This window comes from Tauraco erythrolophus, chromosome 8 (genome assembly GCF_009769465.1).
Source record: "Tauraco erythrolophus isolate bTauEry1 chromosome 8, bTauEry1.pri, whole genome shotgun sequence".
Lineage (NCBI taxonomy): Eukaryota > Metazoa > Chordata > Aves > Musophagiformes > Musophagidae > Tauraco > Tauraco erythrolophus.
This window is the reverse complement of record NC_141472.1, coordinates 27,077,064-27,104,771: the sequence shown is the minus strand read 5'-3', so window position 1 is coordinate 27,104,771 and position 27,708 is coordinate 27,077,064. Positions and strand designations below refer to the sequence as shown.

Sequence of the window (27,708 nt, the reverse complement as noted above, 5' to 3'; positions counted from 1 at the left end):
CGATCGGCTTTCTGGGCTGTGGGTGCACATTGCCAGCTCTTATTCAATTTTTCAGCTGCCAGTATCCCCAAATCCTTCTCCATAGGGCTGCCCTCCTTCCCTCCCTCCCTCTCTCCCTCCCCCAACTCGCACTTGGCCCTGGGGAAGGCCAGGCTTCACCATCGCCGCGCTGACCGCAGGGGCTCCCCAGGCCGCTCCCCGCAGCCCGGCCGGGCGAGCCGGGGGGTGACCGGGCAGCCCGGCTCCTTCCCGCTCCCGCCGCTAGGCTGTGCTCCCCGCCCTCGGACCGCGGGCAGCGGCGGCGGCGGGGGCCGGCCCGAGGCTCCGCCGGGGCCGGCTGCCAGGGCTGTGGGGGGAGGCCGTGCGGGAAAAGGTTGGGGGGGCGGGGGGGGGGGGGGTCGGGTGAGTCAGACCCCATCGAGCCGCCCGGCGGGGACTTCCGGAGGGAAGAGGCTGGGCCGTGACACATCCGCAGCCGGAGGATGCCGCGGGAGCCCGGGGCTTCGCCCGCTCCCGGGAAGTCCCGCCAGTGCGGGGCCAGCTCTGGCCCCAGCTTGGTGACAAGCGGATAGAGGCTGGAGAGCAAATGCTCTGTTTATCCATGGGGATGGGGAGCTGGGGGTGGCAGGTCCCATCCTGTGTGTCTGTCTGCCCCTGGGATGCTGTGACTCCGATCGCCCCACAGCTGCATCATCAGGTCTGACCTCACCTCCCCGGCGGGGTGACAGGCACTGTGGGATCCTCTCACTGCTCTGCCCCTCAACGCACCCACCCACCACACCCTGCTCGTGGAGTGCTGCCCCCAACATGGACAGGGTCCTGGCTGCTGGGACAGAGTGACAGCTTCTTTACGTGACTTGTGCAGTGTCACCCAGGAGCTGGAAACTTTTCCCAGGGCTGCATCCACTGACCCCCATTTGCTCTCTCACAGCCGGGGGGGGTGGGGAAGCGGGGGTGTCCCAGGGGAGGGTGTCCCCTGACTCACCCCCAGAAAAGCCCAGGCTGTGAGAAGGCTGAGCCCGGAGTCCTGGGGGCCGTAAATAGCCCACAGCATTTCACTGGAGATGGCCCATCACACCAGCTGTGTGTCACTGTGCTGTCACTGCCTGAGTCATGAGCCATGCTGAGGCCGGCAGGGCTGCAGAGGGGGACATGGGGAGATCCAGAGGGATGGGGACATATCCCAGGCCTGCAGACAGCTGCTCTTCTCCCACATAGAGGGTTCAAGTGGAACCCTCTTGTCTCTCTCCCAAAGGTCCCCATCCCCTCGTTTCTCTCTGTCTGACCCCTTGGACCTGGGCAGAGGCCTGGGGACAGCACAAGGCTTTTGATGCAAGAGGTAAATCAACCAGCACGAAGTTCCCCCCTTGCCATACCACGAGGGGCTCAGCTCTCGGTGGTGAGCTCTGCTGCGGGCTCCTCCTGCTTTCTGCCCTGCGGGGCCCCGATGGGCCAGGGCCTTTCCCTGAGGACGTGGGATTGGGACACCGAAGCAAGCCCAGGGCTGGCGGCCCGTTATCGCGGGAGACGGCAGGCAGCGCTGGGCTGCTCTCAAGTGGTCCCGGCTGATTAGTGATTTCAAGTGCCTACGGAGTTATTCTAAGTCAAGTAGGCGTGAAGGGAGCCAACCAGCTCCTGGCCAGCCTGGGACCAGTGAGACAAGACCAGTGCTGGACTTTACTGGGACATCTCCCATTGCCTCTGCTCCCCGCCAAGCCCTCTGAGACAGGGAGGTGTCCACTACCCTGCAGCCGCTCTGTCCCTGTCCCTTACTCCTCCTGCAAGAGTCTGTTTGCTCCAGCCCAAAGCAAACCTGATTTTATCTCCCCACTCCAGTTCCCTTGGCTGTGGGCCACGGTCGATGCCTCCCACGCAGAACTTGTGAAGCCCATTTGGGGACCCGTGCACAGAGCGGGCTGTGTATGCTGCCACATGACATCATGTTTACGGCCCGCGGGGGCCCAAGGACACCCCCTCCCAGCGGCATCGCTCCCAGCCCAAGCAATGCGTGTCCTTCCCATGGCCAGACAGACGGATATGCAGGGAGTTGGAGGGAGCAGGACCAGCCACAGAGCTCTGCCTGCCTGGAGAGGGGTAATTTTGGCTTCGCTGCACTGCAGGAGGGTCTCCCCTGGCCTTGGTTTCCCTTCTGGGTGGTGGAGAGTGGATCCTCTGCTAGCAGCAAGAGTGCACTGCTGCAGCAGCACAAGGTCAGGCCCTCACGTTGTTGTGCAGAGAAAAAGGCGAATTTTCTCCCCTTGGGACATGGCTGTTCCCTTCTCTCCCAGGACAGAGCTGGGCTTTTTCTTCTGGTGCATGAAACTGAGTTTATTGTGAAAGAGTAACAGCATCCAGAGCTGCAGGGGCTCACGAAGGAGTGCTGGGGCCGTCCTTCCTCCCATCCATCCATCCATCCATCCATCCATCCATCCATCCACACTTCCACGCAGCTTTCTATCTCACAGCTATCTCTCCACCCATCTACTGAGCTGCCTGCACGCTCACCCATCCATCCATCGACAAACATGTGCATCCTTCTTCCCACTCATCCCCACACCTACCTGCCCATCCATCTGGCTGACCACACGCCCATCCATCTGTCCATCCTCCCATTCACCCCTCCACCCATCCATCACCTGTCTGTCAGTGCCCGAATGATGCTCAGCCACCCAACAGCCCTTCTGGCGGTACAACATATGCCCACGTGTGTGTGTGCACGTGTGCGTGGGACACACTGGCTATGGAACACTGCAGGTGGAATGTCTCAGGCTGTGTCTGGCCATGGGGCAGGGGCTGGGACCACTGGTCGGTGGGAGGAGGGGGACCCATCTAATTTAAGAACAGGCCCTGCAGTCGCTGTCAGCGCCGGGCGGCTCTGATCTGGGGACAGGTCCTCGTCAGCTCCTCTTGCCGCCCGCCGGCCCGACATGAAAGGGCTCTGCGCCCCGATAAGGTCCCAGACACTCGGCCTCAGAGGTGGGCAGCGCTGTGGCAGTGAGCCCTGACGTGGCTGTCCCCAAATTCACTGTCACCCCAGCACCACGGGGCTTGTGTATTTGTACTGGTCAGGGAGCTCAGCCCTCTGCTTTGGGCACAGGATTGCACTCTGTGTCACCACCAGATCCCACCGGTGATGTGACTCAAGGGAGGGCTCTGTCCCCGGTGTCCCCCCAGCTGCCAACAGCCCCTCCACCGACCGTTACCTTGCACCGGAGACCCCTGGCCGCGAGCGGCCACAGACGAGGATCATGTTGTTTTAATAAGATCATTCTGCTCCTGCCGTGAGGTCGCAACCCCGGGCTTATGACATCACAGCGTGCTGCCATGGAGACACCAGGATGTCACAAACACAGCTCGATGACCTCACTGCAGGAGCGGGAGATGGGGCCAACCTGGGTTTGATCGCCAATGTCCTCAGGAATAAAGGAGGGGAGGGACGCTGGGAAAGTATGCGGCTGCTGAGCGCCGGGGTGTTTGGGTTGGAAATCGCCGCGCTTTCCCCACAGCAGGAAGAGCCCGTTCCTTTCTCCCCCCGTCCGCTCCCTCCCAGAGGCCAGAGCCCCCCCAGTCTTGTAGCTGGGGGAGCTGGGGGAGCGGGCACCCCCGTCTCTGCTTTTGGGGCCACACAGCGGGGAGCGAGAGCCGGAGCTCAGCCCCACCTCCAGCCCATAACCAGCAGCATATCCTGGGGGCCAGCTCTGTGCCAGCCCCTGCTGCCCCGTCACCCTTCCGTGTTGCAGTCCGGCTCTGCCTCCTCTTCACCCAGACCTCGTCACTTGGGAAACCATGGCTGGTTGGGGGGACACCTGTCCCCCTGTGTCTCTGCTGCAGGGGTTCCTGCTCCACCTCCCCACATCCCCCATCATTAATTTCCATCAGTGGCCAAGCAGGGCCAGAGCTGCCCGGGGGTGGCCAAGGAACACGACGCTTTCCCCTGATAGCAAAAATAAATACATTAAAATTCTTGCAGGAGGCAGAAGAATGCGGGACGGCAGGAAAAAATTGTTTTATAATTTGTAATAACACAAAAGCCGGGGGGGGGCGGTGAGCTGTGAGAGGCGAGGGAAGGCAGAGACAAAGGATTGGCCACGGTGCAGAAGGCTGCTTTGGGGTACTGGTGACATCCCTGTCGCCTGGAGCCCTGGCTCAGTGTCACCACCATGGCCTTGTCCTTGAAGGATGTGGCCCTTTGGACCCTGTTGCAGAAAAGGGAGTGAGCAAGACTGGCCCGGGAGCTGGGGGAGCTGGAGATCACCCCCCCAACTCCTTAACCAGGTCTCAACATCTCTCTGCCTCAGTTTCGCCTTTGCTAAAGGAAGATTTTTCTGCAATTGGGAGAAAAGCTGGGAGGCAGGGACTAAATCTTGGGCATCCTCCTGGTCCCATCCGCCCTAGTACAGGCACAAGACAAGGAGCCCGCCTTTGCCCATCCCACCCCACCAGCCCCTCTCGGGGGCTTCACCGCAGGACCCAGGCGATGGAGACAGTTCCCATATACATGCTGGGAGCATGACTACCCCCCCGGCCTGCATCCAGCCTCACGCAGAGCTGACAAGGCGAGTCGCTGTGCGCCAGCCGCACCTGCTCGCTGGGACAGGGCTCCCCCTCCTCCCACTCCCTCTCTTCGGGGCAAAATCAAAGGGATTTTTCTGCCCTTAGGAAATCAGATAAAGGCTTCTCACCTGCCCCGCGCTGCCTTTGCGAGGAGACTGGGGCTCGGGGCGGGGGGACAACAAGCACTTTCAACACGCCGGCAGATGAGCTGTGCGTTGCAGCGAGCTGCTGCGGAGCTCTGCCCACAGGGACTGGGGCCCTGGGCATGGCGTCAGCCTGTCCCTGGCCTTGGCAGGGGTGCCCCCTCCCCAGGATCTGCCAGTTGCTGGCTTCTTCCCTAGATTTGAGGCGATAGAGTTCCCGTGGGGCAAGTAGGATGGAAGGTGGTGGGTGAAGGCAAAAGACCCCAGGGAGTGGACATGATGCAGCAGCCCAGATGCAATGCCCAGCTCAGGGAAGGTCCCCATGTCCCCATGCTGCGGCCAGGACAGCTCAATCCTGGTCACCATACCAAGAACGGGAGCCCGATCCTGTGTGGGAGGGCAGGGAAGCAGTAGGTGGGAAACTTCTGGAGGTGGTGGGAGCCTCTTACCTCCTGCGCCCGGGAGGGAGGAGAACTGTGCCAAGCCGCAGATAAAACCTGAGTCATTCACCACCAAACGCTGCTGACAGGGAGCAAATGTGCCTGTGTGAAGGGGAGAAGCCATCAGTGATGAGAGTAAGGGAAGCACTGATGGGTAAGCCAGGGGTTAGAGATGGGCAGGAAATGGGGGTGGTACCCTCCCAGGAAGGGAGACAGAGCCCAGATCCTTCCTGGAGAGACAGGTGAGCTCACCAGCAGTGAGGGTGCTCTGCTTTGCTCATCACTGGTGGCAGGCACCCCGTTTTAACCCAGTGGTCTGGATGGATGACGCTCAGCAGAGGTGGGTGCAGAGGTGGATCAGGATCCCCCAGGGCAGCTGTCCCAGCCCCAGGATCCGTGGCCCCGATGCTGCAGGGCTGGGAGCTGCACCCCCAAGCTCTGCTGTGAGCCAGTGATGGTGCAAGGGGAAGCAGAGACCCAGGGCTCATCCCAGAGCCCTGGGAAACCATTCCAGAGGCTGCACAGGGGCAGAAAATTGGGATGGCAGCCTACGGGCACCAGCTCCTCCAGTCCCTGGCCACCTATCCCTGGTGTGGCCCCTCTGCTACCTCCCAGGCCCCTCAGTTTCCTCCTGCCCCAGGCAGCTCCTGCTGCCTGCTGTGATCCAGTGCTGGGGGCTGTCTCCCTCCTGGGTCCCAGCTGCACCTGAGATGAGATCACCGTAAACAAGCTGGCCCTCCCTGCGCTCTTCTCCCGGTCTCTTTGCTCCCGGGGCTTGCTCCTGTCACCAACCTGCATGTCCCCCTGCCCCAAGGATGTCTCCCAAGAGGAGTTGGAGCTGAGTGCTGGGAGATGCTCGAGAGGTCACTCCTCCAGTGTCACCAGGCAGGGCAGGCTGGTCCGAGGGCAGGCAGTGCCACAAAGCCAGGCTTTTGCCAGGTGAACCCAGTACAGGGACAGGGGCCAGGCAGAGCTGTGCTGGGGGCAACGCGGGGGCAACGCAGGGGCACCAAGTTTGGGCAAGGTCATGCCGGTGTGTTGGGCAGGAGAACAACGTGCAGGTGGCAGGTGGGACCTTGAGGCTGGGTCAAGTTTGTCAGGGCCACACCAGGACCCCGAGTGGAGGCAGGCAGGGCTGTGACAGGCAGGGTCCCGCAAGGGCTGCAGGGCTGAGCCGGGCCGTGCCAGGCGGGGCCGTGCCAGGTCCCCGGGGCTGCGGGGGACAGGGCTGTGCCAGCCAGACCCCGCTGAAGTGCTGTGCGTCCAAGGGCGGGGGCGGGACACGGGGGCCGGACAGGCTGCGGCCACCGTCCCGCTGCCGGAGGGTGCCCGCGGCCGTGCCCGTGCCCGTGCCCACGCCGTGTCCGTGGCTGCGCGCCGGGAACCGAGCTTGGCACCCACGAGTCCCCCCCGCCCGGCCCGCCCTGTCCGTCCCCCCGGGCTCCGGTTTCCCTGTCGGAGGCAGATGCTTTCGCAGCCCCGTCCCTCCTCCTCCTCCTGCTCCTGAGCAGCCTCCGCGCCGCGCTCCAGCCGCCCGGAGGTGCCTGCCCAGCCCAGCCCCAACCCAGCCCAGCCCCGCTGGCCGCGGTGCCCGCCCGCCCCGGACCGGCGGAGGGAGGCAGCGGGCGCCCACCCGCCGGGGCTCCGGCCGGACCCTCGGGGCGGCGGCGAGCCCGGCTGCCTGGCTCCCTGCGGGGGGCACGGAGGGGGCTCGGCGCTCCCCCCTAGCCCTGGCAGGATGCTGCCTTCCTCCCGGACCCAGCTGGGGCTCTTCTTCATCCTCCTCTGCCCCGCCAATATCATCGGGCTCTGGTGGTGAGTAGGACATCCCGGGGTGGGTGCCAGGAGAGTGCGCAGGGTCCCTCGCTCTCCAGGGGTGGTTCCCCCATCCCACTTGGGGACAGAGTTCCCTACACCCAGGGCACCTCTTGGGTGGGGATCGCTGCTCGCTGGCCAGGTGGGTCCAGCTCAGAGGCACCCCTATGCTGTTGGGGTTTGGGCACATGAGTGCATTGGGGACAGCAGGCTAGGGGGGACCCTGGGGGTATGGTGCACCCAAATCCTGTGGAGAGAGCTGCAGCCTGCCTCCTTGCACCCCAAGCCCACAGCCTGGGAGGATTGCGTGCCTGTGGGGTAGGGAAGGGGGGGCAGGGGCCTCCAGACCCCTCCAATAAGTCAACTTTAATTAAAAGCTTGAGGGTCCCTACGGTGTCCCCTCCTGAGCAATGGCTTGAACACAGCGGGGACAAAACCCCTGTTTGTAATGGTGCCTTCATCGAAGGCAGACAGTGCCTTGCAGGATACCGGAGGGGGTGGGGGATTCATTACAGGCGCAGAGCTGGGACCCAGCCTTGGAAAGCCCAGGTATCTGTCGAAACATGAACTATTTAAATCTATTAAGAATTTCACCCAGCCTGTCTTTATCCGGTTTTAAGTGCTTAGATTCCAGCTCCCCGGCGTGCTGTCCGGGCTATCATTCATTATCTGAGGCTATTCGTCTCCACATTGTCACACTCTTTTGACCACTAAAATAAAGCTCTCCATAAGCCTTTCCCCTCCCGGTCCCCGTCTGCCCGCCAGTCATTTATTCTATGGCTCCATCCCCTTTGCTAGCCCTGGCTTCAGGGGTAGGGGGCAAACAGGGGTCCTTGGTGGGTATAAATGGTGCCGCTATGGTTGGTTTTACACCAGCCGAGAGTTTGGCCCCAGAGCCCTAGTGCTGTGTTTATTGCCGGGAAAGGGGTTAGCGTGGGTCTGAGAGGTGCTTGCCTCGGATTTTTTGCTAGAGGAGGGCAGAGCGAGGTGGGATGAGCCGTGGGCAGGGCAGAGTGTGTGCCGAGGGTCCCCCTGCTCCCCACCACCCACCTTGGTTTAGTTGCTCCATCCCGGGGCACAGTCCATCCTGCTGTTTTTTCCCTGGCTGATTCTCAGCCTGCTGCCCACACACACGGCTGTCCCTTCAGCTCTCTCTGCTTTCTCTGTCCCATCCTTATCAGTACCCACCCGGCGAGCCCCTCACCCCCAAACTCACGCCCTATGCCCCAGCTCCAGGGACACTGGTGCCACCCTGCCCACAGCTGGAGCGGGCAGGGGTGAAGTGGGAGCTCACTTTGCCTTTGATTTGGGAGCAGGCGGATGGGACCAGCAAGAGCAAGGTGCTGGGGTACCGCTGTCCCCCACCCCGGCTGCTCAGAGCTGTGTCTCGCTGTTGAGTCCAGGTCCTGCTGGTGCAGTGACCATGCCGTGCATGTGCTGGCAGCACCGGCTTGGGGAGATTAGCAGGATTTGGCAGAGGAGGGCAAGGGGTCAAACTTGTTTTTTCTTCTTTTAAAAAAGAAGAAGAAAAGGAACTTTTAATTTAAGAATAATAACCCATATGCACGCAGTGCGGCCGAATGCGCCGGGCAGTGGAGCGGCCGCAGGGGGATCACCAGCACGAACTTTGCTTCGCTCCAGAGCCGGGAGGAGGTGATGTGTGGATGAGGCCACCAGCACCACCAAATGGACGTGCCTGGCTTCCCGGGACAGGGCACCGGAGTCATCAGCTGATTCACGAGCTGCTTCCCCCAGAGTTTGACATCTCTGGCCCCCGGCTGAGATCATTCCTCATTTCCAGGGAGCTCTTCCCGTGTGGGGGAGAGAGAGGTCCGGGCACTGCCCAGCCCTTTGATTCAGCTTGAGACAGGCATCTTCCCATGTGCCTGCTCCCAGTACTCATCCCCTCTCCCAGATCCGGGTAGCACTGGTGTCTGTGGGTTTTGCTTTTGCTGAGGAGGGGTTCAGGGGTGCAGCTGTGGGTTGTGCCAGGGCACCTGGAAGCCCCAGGTCTAGTGGCATTGGGAGAGCTGTTCCTTACTGTCCCTGTCACTGATGCATAGGGACGTCTTGGTGGCACATCTTCGCCTGTGCATCTCTGCACGTTTACCTGGGGCACCCGTGGGTGTTCAGCCAGGGGGTCATGTTCCTCTGGGCAGGAAAGGGAGGTCTTTACCCATCCCGCCATCCCAGCCCTGGGTGCATTGGCTGTGCAGTTGGGCGGATGCAGGGGCTGCCTGTTTCAGACAGTTTTTCCCGTGCTGGTGACAAACTGATTTGTGAGAGTGGCACGGTGGGGTGCAGTGGGGCTGAGTCCTAGCAGGGACGGTCCCCAGCCTGGGCACACAGCAGAGCTTGACCACTCGTGAGTGGTAATGACATCCGTTGGGATTCTGGCAGACAGCTGTATCTATGGAGAAAGGTTTGGTTGTGTGACACGAGCAGTGACCTCATGCTGATGACATTGTAGCTGATAAAGAGCATCCTCATTGTGGTGGGATGTCCCCAGAGGGCTCACTGAAGATACAGTCACCCTTGTCCTATACCCTTTGTGCCCTTGTGTCTAAGAAGAGGCAGAGGGATAGAGGGATGGGCAGACACAGGGGCATTTCCATGGTAGAGGGGAGCCAGATGTGGTCAGCGCTGACAGGGAAGATGTGTCATTCAGATGCTGCTGGTCCCTGGATTAGTGCCAGGCTGCAGGGAAAGGCTCCTCTTGCTCCCACCAGCCCTGTAAAATCTCTTTCTACCTCCTCCCTTCATCTTTTCATGTTTCTCTCCCACATCCTCATGCAACAGTGATTCCTCCCTGGGCAGGCCAGGTAGGGACCGCCTGGAACTCCCGGGCTGACCCAGAGGGTGCAGGGGTACAGGGCAGGCAAATCTCGTGTTTCAGGAGCCCTGGGCAGGTTGAGGGCAGGATTTCAGCTGAGCCGGTTTGTTGTGCTGTGCTCGCAGGGATCGAGGCACTGTGGGGATGGGGCGAGCAAACCCAGCTTCCCCAGTGCCCCAAACCTATCGGATCCCTGCGGGCATGGCTGAGAGCAGTCAGGAAGTGGAAGAGAGAGTAACGGGAAAACCACCCTGGGTGAGATGTTCTCCTGCCCTGTGTTCTCTCTGCAACACAGGCTGCCGGGTTGTAGGCCCCTGCCCATGTGCTTTGGGGTGAGCATTGTGACTCACCCCCCTGGCCTGCTGACCCATACCTGCCACCCCACAGCCCACGGCCCCCCACAGCGCCCAGTGGACTGAGCTGCCCAGCTGTCCTGGGCATGCCCTTGCCCTCAGCGCAGCACTGTGTGGGCAGCAAACCACCTCCCAGCACAGGAGCCCCTGCCTAGCAGCATCTCCCTGTGCCCCTCTGGGGAAGCCGCTGACCCTCTGTTTTTTTCAAAGGGAAAGTGTTTCCCTTGTGCTCTTTGAGATTGCACCAGGTCCAGAATCGGGCTAGTTGTGTCCTCCTGCAAAGACAAGAACTGAGCTTTCCCCTATGCCATCCCTTGTCCCTGCTCCTGGTCACCTGCACTCTCCCACAGTGACATCCAGCTCTGACAAGTGCATGCCCCACACTGGAGGGCTCAGCTGGGCTTCGTGTCAGAGGCTTGACCCCTTTGAATCCCCTCCTTGTGCAGGAGGGTGCTGGACAGAGCTGGGCACACCCTGATATTTGCTGAGGACGTACAGGATCTTGCTACCACACGTGGCACCAGCATTTGGGCATACACTAGCCCAGCCATTGTGCCACCCCGGCTCCAGCCTCCACCAGTGCCTGGAGGAAGGACACAGTGACTAGAGGAGGATGGACCTCTTTCTTTTCATCCCAGCCCCTCCACGGCTTGGACATGGCTTTAGGACCACCACCCCTGCGAGCACCGTGTTCTCTCCATCCTCCCGTTGTACCCACAGCACAAGCTCGGGCAGCTCCTGCCTGCGAGCGCCCAGCCTCAGTGTGACCCTGCCGCCGGCAGGTCTGTGGGTTGACACCACGCCATGCCAAAGCCTCTTTCCTTTGGGCGATTTCCCAGCTATTTGCCTGCCATCCTTGCCAAGGAGGTGCGAGAAGGAGGGCAGGGAATGGGGTCCCCCTGCTCACCCCAACCCACAGCATTTCCCGCTCCCTCAGTGCCCCTGGTGCTGTTCGGCAGCCAAGCCCCAGCCGAGCCCCCCCCGGGCCAGTGACTTGCTGCTTACTCACCGTTCACGCTCCTCCTGCTCCGCTTTCCACACCTGGCTGCCCCGCTTAGTAACCCCCCTCCAGCAGCACCCACACACCGCTCCGGGTTAGGAGCTGGGCACCCGCCGCACGCCTGCGTGGGGTGAAGGGAAGCCTAATGGGTGAAAATTCACGTGTCCCTCCTCCATGCTGCTTGCACAGCTTGGAAAGAGACGGGCCCGGTGGCAGGCGTGGGGCGAAGCTCCCATAGGGTCCGATTTCCTTGCAGGGCTGTCACTGATCGTGACACCGGTGGGTGGGATGCAGGGTGACCCGACCCATCAGGGATGGAGCTCAAACTCCAGGGCTGGTCTCCTGCAGCTCTTGCCTCTCCAAGCAGGTGAAGAAGTGCCCGTGGGCTTGGGGCGATGGACTGGGCACCCTGCATCCCCCTCCTGAAGGTATCCAGGGGCTGGGATGGAGACCTGAATGAGAGATGAGCCGCACAGGAGCACCCAGGCAGCAGCACTCCGTGGGTGCCGACCCAGCCGGTCCCACGTGGAGCTGGCACGGCAGGACCACCGCCCGCCTTCAGGGTTTCAGGACTGCCAGGACAAAAGGAGGCGTTTTTCCACCCGAGATGTGGGTGCCGTTTGTGAAGCCTGACCATCCTCTTCCTCGTCATTTGTTCCCTGCAAACCAGGATGCCCACCGGTGCCCCTTGGTCATGGTCCACTGGCGGGAGCCTGCAGAAGCCCTGCTCCACACCATCCCCATGTCCGAGGGGGAGATGGGGACTGATGCCAGGCTCCTTGGTCTATGATTTTGGCTGCGAACCAGGTTGGGACAGGCTGGAAGCTCCATGATGTGGAGCCCCTGTCTCTGTCGCAGCAGGGACAGCATCCAGAGCACAGGAGCTGCATCAGAAGCCCCAGTGGCTCCTGTTTTCCATGTGCCACCTGGACCGGGCTCAGGCTGCGGCTCCGACAGCTGGAGGGGTGATAGCAGCAGGTTGGCAGCAGGTTGCGGCTCCTCTTCTGTGCCTCAGTTTCCCTTTTCAGCAATGGGGGTTGTTTCCCTTGTATGGGGTGCTGGGAATCACAGTGGAAAGTGGAGCTCATGGTCCCGGCTCCTTTTGGGGTGAGGCAGCAACCACTCGGAGGCAGTTTTGGCAGGAGTTGGAGGGTGTTGGGGGCAGGTGGGAGGGATGCTGCTGGGGTGCTGAGCCCATCCAGGAGCTGCCAGGGGGGAGACGGCAGGAAGCCGGGGTGCCCCGGGCAGGCTAGGGGGAGCTGGGCTGGCGACCCAGTTCCTTCACCAGGGCAGGGGGAGGAGTGCCCGGCGGCAGAGGTGGGGCACCTTAATTGTAGATGCGGGAGGCCTTGGAGCAGGACAAGCTCAGGCAGATCTGGGCCCCGCGCCGGAGCCCTTGCCAAAGCGGTAGCAGTTTGGCAGCATTTTTCTTGCCCTTGTCTCCCCACCGTCACCCCCCCACCCCCAATCCCGAAACCCTCCGAAGCAAAACAGCTCTGGGGCTCCCAGCAGCCTCCCCGTGCCAGAAAGCGGAGCCCAGCGGAAATTAATATCATACCGGACTTAGGCAGCCCACCCCACGTCTGGTCAGCACAGCTAGCGAGCTCCTGCCCGCTCCCACCGGCTTCGCCGTCGCCTGGGCCATGGGTGGGGACCCCCGCGGTGCCGGCTCGCTGCTTGCCACCCCCCGGCCCCGCGGGGCTGAGCTCTTCTTCCCGGCCTGATCCGGCGGGCCGGGGTGAGCCGCAGTTCAGCATTTGATCTGACGGCCTCGGGGGGCTGGCGCATCGTTTTTATATGAGTACAAAGAGTCGTCTCTTAATGAAAGTCCTGTCCCAGCTCCCCTTCCCCACCCCACCGGAACAGGCGGCGAAACCTCCATCATCCTGTTGGGGATGTCGAGAGCTCATGGTCCCCGAGGAGGGCAAGCTCAGAGCTCCACACAGGGGCTTGAATCCCCATGTGGTCATCGTGGGATGGGACTGGACAGGCTCACTGGTGGCTTTCCACATGGGCTTCAGTTTCCCCATTGATGGAGGACCTGTGCCAGCCCAGCCACAGCCCCATGATGCTTCCCCAGCTGCCCCCTCCCTTTGCAGAGGTGCCCACATATCACACAGCAAGATGCCCGTGCAAAGGGAAACTGACCTGGGGGAGCAAAGGGAGATGGGTGCTCCCCAGCAGCAGTGTGGACTTGCCTCAGTTTCCCTGCTGGAGGTCACCTTTCCAGGCTGTGCCTTTCAGTTGAGCTGTTTAACCCTTTAAAACTCCAGCCAAAATGTAAGGACTCCTTTTCCAGGCTGGGTGAGAGGGCATGTCCTCCTCAAACCCAGCTGGGATTGATAGGCAGGAGATGGGGGCATCTTGGGAGCCTGACGTGAGGCAGAGGGACCCCAGCAGGACCCCAAGCTTAAAACAAGGGATTCGGAGGGGATTTGCATTGGAGGCAGGACGGCAAGCGAAGTCGTGCAGCCTGGTGTTCCAATTGCAACCCCCCAGCTGCGTGAGGCGAAAAGGAAACCAGAACACAGTTAAACACCGAGATTCAGCTTGTGATTTTCAAGCCTCTGGGGCTTGGCCAGACTATAAAGGTCTGGGTTTGGAAGCTGCAGCGCAGCCGGTGCTCCCCAGCGAGCGGGGCTGCCAGCAGCACAGGGTGCCTGGGCTCTGCTCCCCAGGGGACCCCAGAGGACGTGGCCTCATGGTCCTCGGGCATCCCGAAGTGTTGGAGGATGCTGAGTCCAGCCCTGAGGTCCTGTGGGCATCCACAGCCAGACGAATCATGTTATCGAGTGGGACTTGCTCTGACCCAATGGGAGTGGTGCTGGAGGCAAGGGGAGGCTGAGTGGGGCTGTGTTTGGGGCGTGCTAAATTCGGGTGGCCCATAGCCACGTGGTCTTCATGCCACAAGATGGGTGGCGTGGGCGGGAGGCTGTCAGCGTGGCGTGCCTGCCCTCTGCCCGTTGCCGCTCCGGTGTTGCCCGCAGCGGAGCTGGAGCATCGCCTGCCCCGGCACGGGGCATGGTGCCGGCGGGCTGTGCAGCTGTACGAGCCGTGCCACGGAGGGCACTCCAGGCGAAACGCGTGGGGAAAGTACAGGAGTTTCTGTAGCCAGCAGCACGCTGGGGAGCACAGCGTCATGCTCAGACTTTGCCTCCCAGCCTGGAGAGCCAGGCACCTCGCTCCAGCTGTGCTGGCGAGGAGGAGCCGCCTTTGGCACGGGCCCAGCCGAGACGTGCCCTCCCGCACTGGCATCAGCAGGACTGGCGATGCCACCTGCATCCCTCCCTCGCACACCCGCACCCGCCCGCTGCTCCATTCCTCCGGAGCCGGTGTCTGGGTAGGGGGAGGTGAGCATGGGAGCCTGGCCAGCAGCCAAGGGGCTTTATCGCTGGCAAGGTCACTCAGCTCGTCTCCCACAGGGTAAAGCAGCAAGCTCCCCCGGAGAGGAGGAGGTGCACTGAGAGGGCTGGCTGGGCTCCCCCCTGTGCCCATGGGGCTCTGGGAGCTGCAGCTGCACAGGGCATTGGTCATATCACAGTGCCAGGGCCGTGCCGGGTCAGCACCAGACCCAAAGAGCAGATGCTAAGCATCACGGCGTCTGTCACCTCCCATCAGGGACACTGCCATCATCCCCAGGGATGTCCCCAAGGGCTTTGGGGAGTGGAGTGGCATGTGCCAGCATCCTCCTGCCAGCCTCACACCTGGGTATCTCCTGCATTCCCTGACTGACTGGGCAAGGCAAAGTGTCCCCTGGGTGCTGGCACACAGGTGCAACCCATACCTTTTGCCCTGCCCTCCCTACATACCTCTCCCTGTCCCCTTGTCCCCCAGGCTCAGTGCTCAGCCGGCACTGCCCCGCGGCCCCGCTCTGTCCCTGGGGGCAGGGCTGGCCCTGCCACCCAGGTCCCCCCTTTGGCTCCAGTGCTGGTTTTGCTCTGCTTGCTGTCCCTCCTACAGGGCAGTGGGGAGCCCCCTGGTCATGGACCCCAACAGCATCTGCCGCAAGACGAAGCGGCTGGCGGGGAAGCAGGCAGAGCTGTGCCAGCTGGAGCCGGAGATTGTGCAGGAGGTCGCCAAAGGCACCAAGCTGGGAGTCCGGGAGTGCCAGTACCAATTCCGCTTCCGTCGCTGGAACTGCACCAGCCACAGCAAGTACTTCGGCAAAATCCTGCAGCAAGGTAAGGCCAGTCCTTTTTCCACTTCCCATCTCCTGAAAAGCAAACCACAGCCTCCTGCTCCCTGGCCATGTGTCTCCCATGGACTCCTGGAGCAGAGTCTGGGTGTGCAAATGCATGTGTGTGTGTGTGTGTGTGTATGTGTAGGGGCTCAGTGCTCCCCAGTGCAGTCATGCTGAGGTTTTTTTACTGCCGGGACATGTCTCCCCGTGTTGTAATGAAGCAATTACCGATGCTCCCAGACAGCACGGGGCTTCACAAAGCCCAAGAATGCACCCTCGTCTGGCAGTGATTTACTGCTGCCCCGGGACCCTGGGGTCTGCTGGGGGAAGGGACCCGGGTGGGAGGCGGCGTGCAGCCGCTGGAAGCTGCCCCTTGCCCCATGGGTGCCCTGCAGCTCCCTCCTCCTGGCCTTGCAGGGAGCAGAGGAGAGGAGTGCTCACCCCCCATCCCTGCATCCTTGAGTGGGCACCCTGATGTCACCCTGAGGGACAGAAGTGGAGTGGCAGGGAGGGACAGGCAGGTCCCAGCCAGGTGGGTGCAGTGGTCCAAGCCCAGCCCGACTACATCAAAGCCAGAGCAGGGGCAGAGCGAGGGCACACCTGTGAGTCTGAAAGGGATGGGAAATCCCTGACATACTCTCGAAGAAGAAGGACTGGGGCAGGTAGGGAAGGGGGGGTTGCTTGAAGCACCTCGGGCTGGTAGGGCCACTTAGTTGGTGGTCAGTTAGTCCTTCTTCTCTTCCCATGTTGGTCCCTGTACTGTGGGATATGAAGATGGCAGAGCAAGCCCCGGACTCCTCAGCTGTCACATCTCCCACCGGTGCATCCACTGGGCCAAGGCAGAGTGGCTACCACCTTGGGCCCTGCAAGGGAGCTGAGGTGGCAGTGCCTTGACATTGAAAATTTGCTGTTTTCCTCCTCACCGGGGGCACACAGTGGTCTCAGTGATAGTGGGGAGCAGAGCTGGGGCCCCAAGGGAGACACTGGCCCATGGCAGGGGGCAGATGCATCTAAGGAACTGATTTGGAAGTGTGGGTTCCCCCCAGCACAGGAAGGTATGTTCGGTCAAGAGGCAGAGAGCCAGGGTGTGTGGGGTCACTCCTGCCTCTAGAGTCACCTATTTTCACACTGTCCTGGCAGTGAGGCAGGTGGAATCTGTGCCAGGCAGGGTCTGGGCAGGAAGCAGGATGATGCCAGGACATCAGGACCAGACTAGGTAGTGAGTGGGTAACACTGGTGGATGAGTTGTTAGGTACCCAGGGGCAGCCTGTGTTGGAGGAGTCTCAGGTGCATCAGGCATAGGGATGCTGATGGAGCTGCCATGCTCTGTTTGGCCCAGCCTCGCTGCTGGGGCAGTGGAGATGAGCAATGTCCTGGGGACAGCGGTGAGTTTGGGAGCCTCTGGCACTCTGAGGACAAGGGACATCCCAACAAGAGGCATGGAGGTCCCCAGGACGGCATCATGGGTGTCAGGAGCAGTGAGCTCACCCTTTGGTGAGAGATGCCAGCAGGCACCAGCCTCTCTGTAAGCCTGCAGGGACTGCACAAACCATCCCAGAGTTTTTGGGGTTCCCAGATGACATTCACCAGCCTCCTCTTTCCAGCGATGCTGCAGCAAGCTCCCGTTCCTGGCTATGGCCTCCCCCCTTCCCTCTTTGCCGCCCATGCCAGGAGCAGCATGCCAGGGCAGGCTGGCTCAGGGGCAGCCACGTGTCTGGAGGAGCTGTCAGAGGAGCGGCACCCCGGGGCCCCAGCTGGCAGGGTGGCACGGGGAGCTCTGCCAGCTGCGGGCTGCCTGCTGAGGGCTCTGCCAGCCCCAGGCAGGAGCAGGCGGGTGGTCGTGTGGCTCAGGGGGGCAGGAGGGCCAGGCCAGGGGACGCTCATCCCTGGGGTGGCAATACCATCCAGGAACTGGTGTGCCCAGTTCCTGCCAATACCAGTGGGAATCAAGTGCTGTGTGGGTTTGTGGAGGAGCCGCTCTTGGAGACAGTGGCCAGGAGCCCCTCTTCCTACAGCCTCCTCCCAAGTCTGAGTGCTGGAGATGGAGAGATGGGACACCTCCCAAAACACACCTTCCCCTCCGTCCCCATCCCCTGTGTGTCATCCACTCTAGGCCAGCCCTGCCTTGGCATTCAGGTGGGTGAGAGTTGGCCTGTCATGGGGGTGGGGGGAGCATGGGATCCCCCCAAGCAGGGCTCCGCACCCCCGCTGCCAGAAACCCCCGCTGGCTGCGGCTGCGAGCGGCAGGTCTGGGCAGGGGAAGGATGTTTGGAATTCATGTCCTGGAGCAGAGAGAGACAGGAGCAAATACTAATAATAAATAATCCTGCTGGGTGGAGGCTGTGCCGGTGGAGGGAGGGGGGCAGGCAGCACCCTGTGGCAAAGCGGGTATGGGGGGAGAGTGGGCAGGACAGCTTCATCGCTGTCACCTTGCAGAGGGGTGAGTGGCACCCACGGCGTCCCTTGCAGCACTTCTCTCCAGGTGCCAGCTTGCAGCTGGGAATGGGATTTTTACTGCTTAGAGGGGCATTTCTGGGTGATGTGAGGAAGCTGCGGGTACCACCCGGTCACTCAGGACCTCCCCGCCTGCATCCAGCACTGGCTCACTGAGCTCCCCTCTTTTCTATGGGACAGCACCCGTCCTTGCAAGGGGAACCCGTAGGACCTTACAGCTGGGGTGGAGGAATGCTGGCAGAGCCTGGCCATCCCCCAGATTCTGCATATCTGCTTGCAAGAGACAGCTCCTGCCCCAGGCAGCCCGCTTCTGGGAGGGTGCATCATCTGGGAAACAGCACAGAGCACAGGGGAAGCGGGAGAAGGGGAGATCTGAGCACCCATGGGTGCCGGTGGGAGGATGCTTTTCTTGCAGTCTTTGCCAGAGCTGACCCCGCATCCCAGTCCTGGCTGTTCCCCTGCAGATATCCGGGAGACAGCCTTCGTGTACGCCATCACGGCGGCGGGGGTGAGCCACGCCATCACGCAGGCCTGCAGCATGGGCGAGCTGCTGCAGTGTGGCTGTGAGCTGACACGGAGCCGGGCTCCCCCCTCGCCCACAGCAGGTCCGGGCATGGAGGGCACGGCCTGGGAGTGGGGGGGCTGCGGGGGACGACGTGCAGTTCGGCTACGAGAAATCCCAGCAGTTCATGGATGCCAAGAGCAAGAAAGGCAAAAATGACATCCGAGCTCTCATCGACCTGCACAACAACGAAGCCGGACGTTTGGTAAGGTCCTCACACTCCCTGCCCTCCCCAAGCATCACCCCTCAGTATCCCCACCCAGCTCAACCCTCCTCCAAGCCATGTACCTGGACCAACTTTGGGTGAAATATGGACCAATATCTTTCAGGAATCCTTTGCAGGTGCTTTGGAAACACTCTGTGCCCACCCCTCCCAGCACGTTCCCTCGGGCCAGGGCAGCACCAAGAGGCAGGGTTTTGGCTGGGGGTCTGGGCAGGGAGGCGAGGGATAGAGGTCTGAGCATCGCCGTCTGTTCCCCAGGCGGTGCGCGGCTACATGAGGACAGAGTGCAAATGCCACGGGCTGTCAGGGTCCTGCACCCTGCGGACCTGCTGGCGGAAGATGCCCCATTTCCGTGAGGTGGGGGACCGCCTGCTCGAGCGCTTCAACGGGGCTTTCAAGGTGATGGGGGGCAACGATGGGAAAACCCTCATCCCCGTGGGTGACAACATCAAACCGCCTGATAAGCAGGACCTCATCTACTCAGCCGACTCGCCCGATTTCTGCTCAGCTAACCGTAAGACGGGCTCGCTGGGCACCCGGGGCCGCGTCTGCAACAGCACGGCCATGGACACGAGCGGGTGCGACCTGCTGTGCTGTGGGCGAGGGCACCGGGACGAGACGGTGGTGCTGGAGGAGAACTGCCTCTGCCGCTTCCACTGGTGCTGCGTGGTGCAGTGCCGCAAGTGCTCTGTCCGTCAGGAGCTCAGCCTCTGCGTCTGACAGCCCCGGGGGCTGGCGAGGACAATTTGGGGGGCCACCCCCAGGCTCACACTGCAGCCCTCCCAGGACAGACACAGGCTGAACCGGTGGCAGGGACGGTGGGGGTGAGCCCAGCTCTGCGTCCCTGGGAGTCCTGTTTTCCCCGGGGAACAGCATGGGGCTGCCTGGCATCCCCACGGCCCCCGCAGCGGGGGCTGTGGGCGCAGAGCTTCCACTAATAAAGCTATTTAAAGCCGTGGTGTCACAGTGCTTCCTGGGAAGGGCTGGGAGCGCTGGCCGCCATACTGGGACGAGTCCAGCCAGAGACAGGTCCTGCCCCAGCCATGAGTCCTGATCAATCAGCTCCCTCCAGCCTCCTGCTCGTGCTGGGACCAGTGGCAAAGCCTGGCTCATTTTTTATCCGCTCTCTGCTTTTCTCCATGGTTGTAGAGCCAGGAGATGAGCGTGGATGAGGGTGAGCGCACTCCTGCCCTGCTCTGCAGCCCCCAGGCTGGGTGGGTGCTCACCTCCCGTCATTCACGGCCACCGTCACTTGGAGATGCCAGTTTGTGTCCCACCACCACCTGACCTGGAATATTTGCAATGAACTTCAGCCCATGGTCCCCTCCACTCACCCCTCATGCAGGGCTAGCTGCCCTGACACCATGGTGATAGGCTGTGAGTTTCTTGAAGGTGTCCTCTTGACTGTTCGCTCAGTCTTCAGCCACAGTCGCTGCAGTCCCTGCCGTGGGGCCTGGCACAGAGAAGCCCCTTGTGGCGCTGGCATTGTTGGTATGGTGGCATGCGAAGCATTCGCTTGGCCTGCGGTAGGCCACGTGCAGCCTCACCTGGCCGGCATGGTGCCAGACATGTCTTGGTAACCTGATAAGTCTTTGCCCCTCGTGGGCAAACACAGGGTGAGGAGCAGCCTGCCTGGCTGCCCAGCTGGGCAGGATGCCACCCCTCTGCTCTAGACACTCCGGGGGTCTCCAAGGGGGTCCCTCCCATGCTGCAGGGAGCCCACGAGAACTGGTTTCTCCAGCCTTCCCCAGCATGGGGGTTTAGGTAACTGTGCTTGGCTGGCAACGCCACATTGAGCAGTGCAGCCCCCAGGGGATGTCAGCAGAGCCAGAGCCTTGGCAGAGAGGGTCATGATCCTGTGCCCGCCCTCTGCACTGTAGCAATGCAGGGCACGGGGTCTTTGCCCAGCCACCCCTCTGCAAAAGGGCTACCGGGGCTGTCAGCCAAGAGGGGCAATGCCCTGCGCGCTGTGTGCTGCCAGGCAGAGCGGGTGTGCAGCTCGCAGTGCTGGGCATGCTGCAAGGCAAGGGGAGCTGCATTGGGGTGCTGGTGATGTCCACCAGTGGGTCCCTCCTTGCCCACCACCAGGCAGCCAGTGGGGAAGGGCAGGGGAAGCAGGGTGCTGGTGAACCAGTAACTTGGCCCAGAGAGCACTGGGGCGGGAGCCTCTAAATCTGTCAGCTGCAGCTTTGCAGCTGGAAATTCCCTCCTGGCTTGCCCACAGCAGTGCTGGGAGAGGGGAGGCACACAGGGCTCCCGGGAACTCCCGGCCTCATGCCCATCTGTGGGAACACATGGATGGGTGTGAGCAGGGCTGGGTGGGTGCAAGTGGAAGTACCTGTGCATGTAAGCAGCTCGATGTGCATGTGTGTGCGTGCACAGGTAACATGTCTACGTGCGTTCATGACTGTATGTATGCATGTGAGCTTGTGTGCACATCCATCACCATGTATGTGAGCCCCTCCTGGGTGTGCAAACAAGTTGGCCCCCATGTCTTCATGCACGTCAAAGAATACACGGCAAATTGTCAGTGTGTGTGTGTGTGTGTGTGTGTGTGTGTGTGTGCCGGTGACACCGTCCCCGTGTGTGACTGTGTGAGAGCGTGCTTGTTTGCACGTGTCTGACTGGTTTTGTGCAGGTGTGCCTGGGACAGGGAGGACACGCGCGGCTGCAGGAGGGCCCTGCAGGAAGGGAGCTGCGGAGATGCAGGGTCTGTGAGCTGAGAGATGTGGGGACCCATTTCGTAGGCTGAGCAGGTGCCTTTGAATGAGAAGCATTGGAGCACACCTCAGGCCCTGGGCTTGAGACATCAGGGGATCTCAGTTCAGGCAGGTCCTGTGAAACTCTGAGTCGCCTCTGCTCTTCCCTGGAGCCATGAGTGGCTGAGGCCAGTCATACTGGAGGGTTCTGAATCTCTCTGTGAGATGTCAGAGTCCTGGGTCTGACCTACAGCAAGCTCATTCTCGGGAGTCTGCCTCAGTTTCCTCACAATGGGTTGTTTTCATGCTCCTGACTGCATGGACATGGCTCTGAAGATCTGGATCACGGATAAGCACTGGAAGAGACAGGTAGTTCTTTTAAGTAAGGGATCCAACCTGTGTACTCTCTCTTATTTCCCCAAATCACAGCTTCTGAAGGCTGGAGACCACGAAAGCCAAAAACGTGGAGGGGGAACAAGATAGTAAATGGAGCTGTCACAGGGGCAAGGGGTTCTTAATTGGATATAGACACATGGCAGCTGATTATGAGGTGGCACCTCTGCACCCCCAGGATATCTGCAAGTGCCTTGCCCAGTTGAGGAGAAGGGTTACCTCTTGTGAGGGCTGCCAACTCCCTGCCACTGCTCCCTGCTGAGCCTGAGCTGGCAGAGCCAAATCCATTCTCTTGGTAGCCAGGAGAGGCCCTGGCACAGGCAGGTGGTGCTGCTAGCCAGGCAGGGTCTGAACCTGGCCCAGTGGTCTGGAGAGGGCTGAACAGCCAGCAGAGCCCCCTTAACAATCTCCCACCTCCCCAGACCCCTAGCAGTCCCCCCAGCTCCTCACATCTCCAGGAGCTCCCTATGAGCTCCCGTCCACTAGGACTCCATCCCAGCCTCATAGAAGCACCCCAGGAGTCCCCAGGAGCCCCTCACACCCCCAGCAGTCCCCTAGGTCCCCAGGGGGGAGCCCCTCAGATTCCTAGAAGTCCCCCAGCTCTCCAGACCCCTAGGAACCCACTGAACGCCCCCGAGAGCCAGCAGCTGCCAGCCCTGGGGGAGCAGCATCCCCGCCGTCGCCGTGGCAACCCGGGATGCGGGGCGGGGCGACCGGCAGGGCGGCGGGCGGCCGCCAGGGGGCGCTGCGGCAAGGCGGGGCGGGACGGGGCGGGGGTGTTCCGGGGGGGGCGGGCGGGGGGAGTGGGTGGAGGGAGGGTGGAGGCGTACGTGGGGAACATGGGGAGTGGGCATGGGGGGGTGTGGGGTGGACTTGGGGGTGTCTGGGGGGGTATGGGAGGCATGATGGAGGGCGGGGGGGTGTACGGGGGTGGGCGTGGGGATGTCCCGGGAGTTGGCACGGGGGGTTGTATAGGAGGGTATGGCGGGCGGTGTATAGGGGAGTGCTTGGGGGAATGTGCACGGGGCTGCATGAATGTGGATGTGCACAGGGGGTCGTGGAGGTTCACGGGGGTGTGCAGGTGGCTGTGCTTGGGGAGCTGTACATGGCGACGTGTGTACATGGGAGTGTATGTGTATGGGTGTGCTTGGGAGCATGCATGTAAGTATGTATGAGCCCCCTGATTGCCCCTCAGGCTCTTGGCCCCATGCTCTTGGGGACAGTGCTTAGGCAGGACTCAGCTCTGTGAGGCTGGTGTGAGGCAGGGGTGTGCAAGGGTGGCTGTGTGGGTGCCACGTGCAGCTGTGGGGTCCGGGGTGTAGCTGTACATGTGTGTGCGTAGCCCAGATCCTTGGTGCTGGGCAGTTTACATTGCAAAACTTGCAGAATCTTCCCAAGGGAAAAAAAAAGAAGTTTATAATATTTGGGTTAAAAGAAAAAAAAAAAAAGAAAGAAAGAATCTCAAACCTCTGCAACATTAATGGCTTCATTTTTATTTTTTTTTCTTCAAATGAGAAGAGCACAATTTTCCCTTCAATTGCCCAAGTTGAAAACAGCTGGACAGATTAATTCAATCAAACTTGGGAAAAAAAAAATCCCTCTGGACAGAGACCAAAAATAGAACATTTTTGATAAAAAAAAAAAAAAGAAGAAGCTTTTTTAGGAAAGTTTGGAGTAACACACACAGGCCTATGAGGAGGAGGCTGAGAAACTCAAATACCAGCTCAGCCAAGGGAAGACTCGGACAGCAGCACCCAAAAGCCTCAACAAACCCATTTCTTGTGGTTGCAGTCCCTCTGCCTGCTCATTTTTGGGTGCTGAGAAGAGGGCTGCCCAGCCGGCAGAGCTGGGTCCCCAACAGGGCTCCTGCCTGCCCAGCCCAGCTCTCCCGGGAAGCCTCTGACTCTGCTCCAGGCTTTGCTGCTCTCTCCACGGAGTTGCCTACAACTGTCCCCCTCTGTCTCCTCTCTGGCTCCCGGTGACAGATGTCACCCAAGCAGCCAAAGAGTCACATCCAGCTTGGCCTGCCCAGGAAGGTCCAGCTCATCCCTGCCCACCGTGGGGGCTCTGGCAGAGGGGAGATGGGTGCCATGGAGGGTCTCTCCAGGCCAGCCCTGCTGCAGCATCTCCAAGCACTCAGGCAAGGTGATGCGCGGGGACTGAGGGCACCCAAAGCAGGGTGCAGATAGTGGGCATGAGCCTGCGAGGGGCAAGAAATGGGGTGTACAAGGATCCCCAGATGTTCTTTTTGGGGACGCTGCCTGTGAATGTGAAGGGTCTGTGACCTTTTTCCTTGACCCCTCTGGCATTGATGACTGGCCCCTGCTCTGTCCATACAGCCTCACCATTCTGGGGCCAGCCGTGTTGGCATGGCGCACACTAAGCAGCGTCTGCAAGGGTGGTGGGCTCTGGAGGCTGGCAGGGAGTTGCACCTCCTGCCACAGGGCACCCCTCAGCCCCCTCCCCCCAGCAGAAGGGCAGGGCAGAGACCCTCCTCATTCCTGGGTTCTGTCTCTGACTGCCAACATCTCACCTTATCCAAATCCCTTCCGCTCCTGCAGCCTCATTACTTACCACATAACGAAGGCAGCAGCCATCCTCCATCTCTTGGAGGGTGATCTGACTATACATACCCCCGCAGGGGGCAGCTGCAGGAGAAGTGTCTGCTGAGGTGGATCCATACCTTGCTCACCCTACATGGGGACCAGCACCATCCATCCATCCCTGGGCTGGGCACCTCTCCCCGGGGCAGTGCCACACAGATGCGCGTGGGTAGTTCCATCCGGCCACCTCCTCTCACCCCAGCCAGCAGCTTGGCACTTTGGGGATACGCTGTCCTTGCCAGAGGCAGTGCAAGAGCTGGGATCCCCCATCCCAGTCATACCAGCACTCCAAGCAGCTTGTAGGCTGCTCTGCCATGGGATGTCCCCCTGCATGGCCAGTCCCTGTGCTATGGGGGAGGCAGCGTGGATGGGGGCCAGCCCCAGCCCCGCATTTGAGGCTCCTGTGGGATGGTATCCACAGCGGGGCTTCGACCTCTTCCCTGCACCCTGCTGCCACTGTGGCACCCACTGCCAGGTGCTGGGAGGAGGATGAGGAGGGAAGGTCTGCCTCACTGGAAGGATGCTCTAGTGGACGGCTGGAGGTGGCTGGATCCTGCCTCTCTGCCCTGATGCGAGGGGCAGTGTGACTGAGTGATGGTGCTGGGGCTGGGGTTCACCCACTGCCCCAGGCCCTGCCAGTGCCCCAGCCTTGGGCAGCCAGGAGGACTGGCCGGGCCGGCCGGTTGGTCGTGCGGTTGGGTCCTGAGTCACGGCGAGCAGACTCGGGCAGGTCGCAGGGTGTGAGCCAGTGGGAGGGCAGCCATGCTGGGGGCTCCGGTACTGCCAGGCTGGGGCAGCTCGACATGGTGACTAACACTGCCGCAAAAGGCAGGGTCGCCCCGACCCCACGCCCAGCCCTGACTCACGCAGCCGTCGCTCCGGTCCCGTGGGTGCTGCCAGGCAGGAGAGTGAGGAGAGCTGCGCTGCAGGATGGTGAAGGCTGGGTGCATGGCTGGCTGCATGGGCTCCCAGTGAGCTTCTCCTCCTCCTACTCCTCCAAACCAGCTTGGATGCCTCACTGTCGACAGAAAGCCACACAGCTCCCAGTGCCCTTCCTCTCTGTCCTCCAGGTCCTGATGGCATCAGACTGAGTGTCTGTCCTGGTGCTTCTCCATCTCTGTCCATCTTCCTGCTCCCCCCCTCTATAAGGTTCTCCAGACATTCCCCTGCACTCCTTCAGCTCCACCCTGTGTCAGCAGAGCTGCCCCATCCTCCCACACATGCACACACAGACTGGCTGGACCCGATGGTCCCAGAAGCCATCAGCCCCTCCAAGTCCACAGCATAGCCAAGACTGTGCTTGGCTGGAGCAGGCTGGTCTCAGCCTGTGCTGGACTCCAGTCCCATCTGTGGGCCTGCAGCCAGTCTGTAAGATCAGGTGGGAGGACCATGATACAGCACAGAGATCTCAACCTCTGCCTTTCCCTGCTGTGAATCTCTAGATGGTCATCTCTGAACATCCCAAAGCCCCAGAGAGATGACCCACTGCTCCAAGGAGATGCCAGAGACCCTCCATTCAGTCAGTGCTTATGAAGACCACTGCATGATTGTCCGGGGCACAGGGCTTGGAGGTTCCTTATCCCAAGGCAGAAGGGGCTAAAGGAGGGTACCCACCAGGAAAGAAGTGGGGAATGGAACCATGTGCTGCACGCAAAGGTGCTGGAAAGGGGACCTGATAGAGATGACAAGAGAAGAGCCAGCCCCACTCTCCTGGGGGTGTGGAGCCTGCGGTGTAGGGCGCTGGCAGGATCTGCATGAAGGAAGGGGAAAGGAGCAGGAAAAGCGCAGAGAGCCTGGGGGCTGGGCAGGAGGATTTGGGGTGTAGAGATGGAGGGATGGCAAGAGGGATGGAGGGACAGAGATGGTAGGAGGGATGGAGGGACAGAGGGATAGAAGGAGGGAGGGAAGGCAGGATGGAGAGGAAGAGGGATGGATGCTTCCTCAGTCCCCTGCACAAAGCACACGCTGGGGCACCAGGTAAGCAGGAAGGGACCTGCCTGAGTGCTTTGGCCCGGACAGGGGAGCTACAAGGGGTGTCCCCATGGTGCTCTGTGCCAGGGACCCCCCCATCACTTTTCTGCCCTGACTCTGAGGATCATCACCCTTCATGCCACCTCTGAGAGCTTCCCACATCTCTGCCTGGCTTCTACAGTGTGGATCTGCAAAGGGGTGCTGGAGATGGGAGAGAAGCAGGGAGGTGGCAGGTCCCACAGCCCTGTGTCCCTGTGTCCCCAACTGTGGAGGTGCAGCAGTGACAAGGACAGACACGGTGCTCACAGAAGGCCCAGCTTTTGCCTTGAGCCTTGACGCTCCCATCAGGACCAAGGCATCCTTCACCAGCCTTGCATGCCTGCCTGCACCCACCCCTGCTCGGAGGGACCAGATCCTGTCCCGCAGGGCCTTGGTTCCCTGGGCTACGACAGATGCTTAATCTTGTGCTTAAGGGCTTTGCCGGTGTGACGCAGAAGAAAGGCTGCAGCAAAGGCCTCACCTGGCTCTTCTTCGGCCCCAGGACTTTGCTGGGACATGAGGAAACAGGTCTCCCCCCGCCTGCTCCCGCTGCGAATGCTGAGGCCGTGGGACGCAGCGGCCAGCCTCCTCCCCAAGCCAGCAGGAGCGTGCGAGTGAGACACCCGCTCTTGGAAGCGATTATGTCATTAAGGGCTGGAGGAAGATGAAAGCATTTCCCCTCTGATTTGCCTTGGCATTTAGTTGTGCGCAGGATCCTAACGAACAAACATCTGTGCTCCCGGAGCCCGGGCGTCAGGGTCCTTGGAGCTGTGGGAGTTGCCCTCCAGTGGGAAGGAACCCCTCTCTCACTGGGGGACCCCCAAAAGCAGCCTCCAGAACACCCTCTGGTGGGTCCAGGCTAAGGGCAGCACATGCCTGGGTGTAGCCCCTGGGGTGTCCCGAGAAAGCAGGCGGTGGTGAGGACCTGCTGGGGACAACTGAGCCAGAGTGCTGCCTGGCAGAGGGGACTGCTCCCCTGCCTCCCTCCCTGCCTGCTAAGAGGGGGGTCCAGCCAGCCTGTAGCAGAGTACAAAGGGGAAACAGTGCATGGGAGTCAGGTCTTGGGTGAGAGGAGGTGGGGAGGGCAGAAGCACTGGCCCCTATGTTGAGATCCAGTGTGTCATCCGCGTGAATCCGCTGGTGTGCTCTGCCCAGCCCTGACAGTGCACCAGTCAAAGTCTGCAGCAAGGGGACCAGTGTCCTCTGCCCCCTTTGGTGGCAGAGTGGCGGAGGGAAGGGTCCTGACAGCCCTACCAATCTCCCGTGGGACACTCCACACTACTGCGGGGTGCTGGAGAGCAGTAGCTATGGAGGAATTGCGATGGGTGCTGAGGCGATGCTGTGCGAGGGACCTCTCTGTGCACTCAGGGCATTGATCAAGGGACAGAAGGGTCTGCCACACCTCCCTCCTGCCAAGCCATCTGGGCAGGGAAGTTGGAAGGTAGA

The 27,708-nt window shown here is 61.2% G+C and overlaps 1 protein-coding gene across 1 annotated transcript; it reads left to right on the top strand.

The window, feature by feature from the left end:
* The first annotated feature begins 6,875 nt into the window (after nucleotides 1–6,875).
* WNT6 (Wnt family member 6) lies at nucleotides 6,876–19,277 on the top strand. Its single transcript, XM_086615749.1, is given in 5 exon segments — nucleotides 6,876–6,952; nucleotides 15,099–15,319; nucleotides 18,237–18,418; nucleotides 18,420–18,539; nucleotides 18,816–19,277. Coding segments are annotated over 5 exon segments (1,062 nt in total).
* Nucleotides 19,278–27,708: the final 8,431 nt, after the last annotated feature.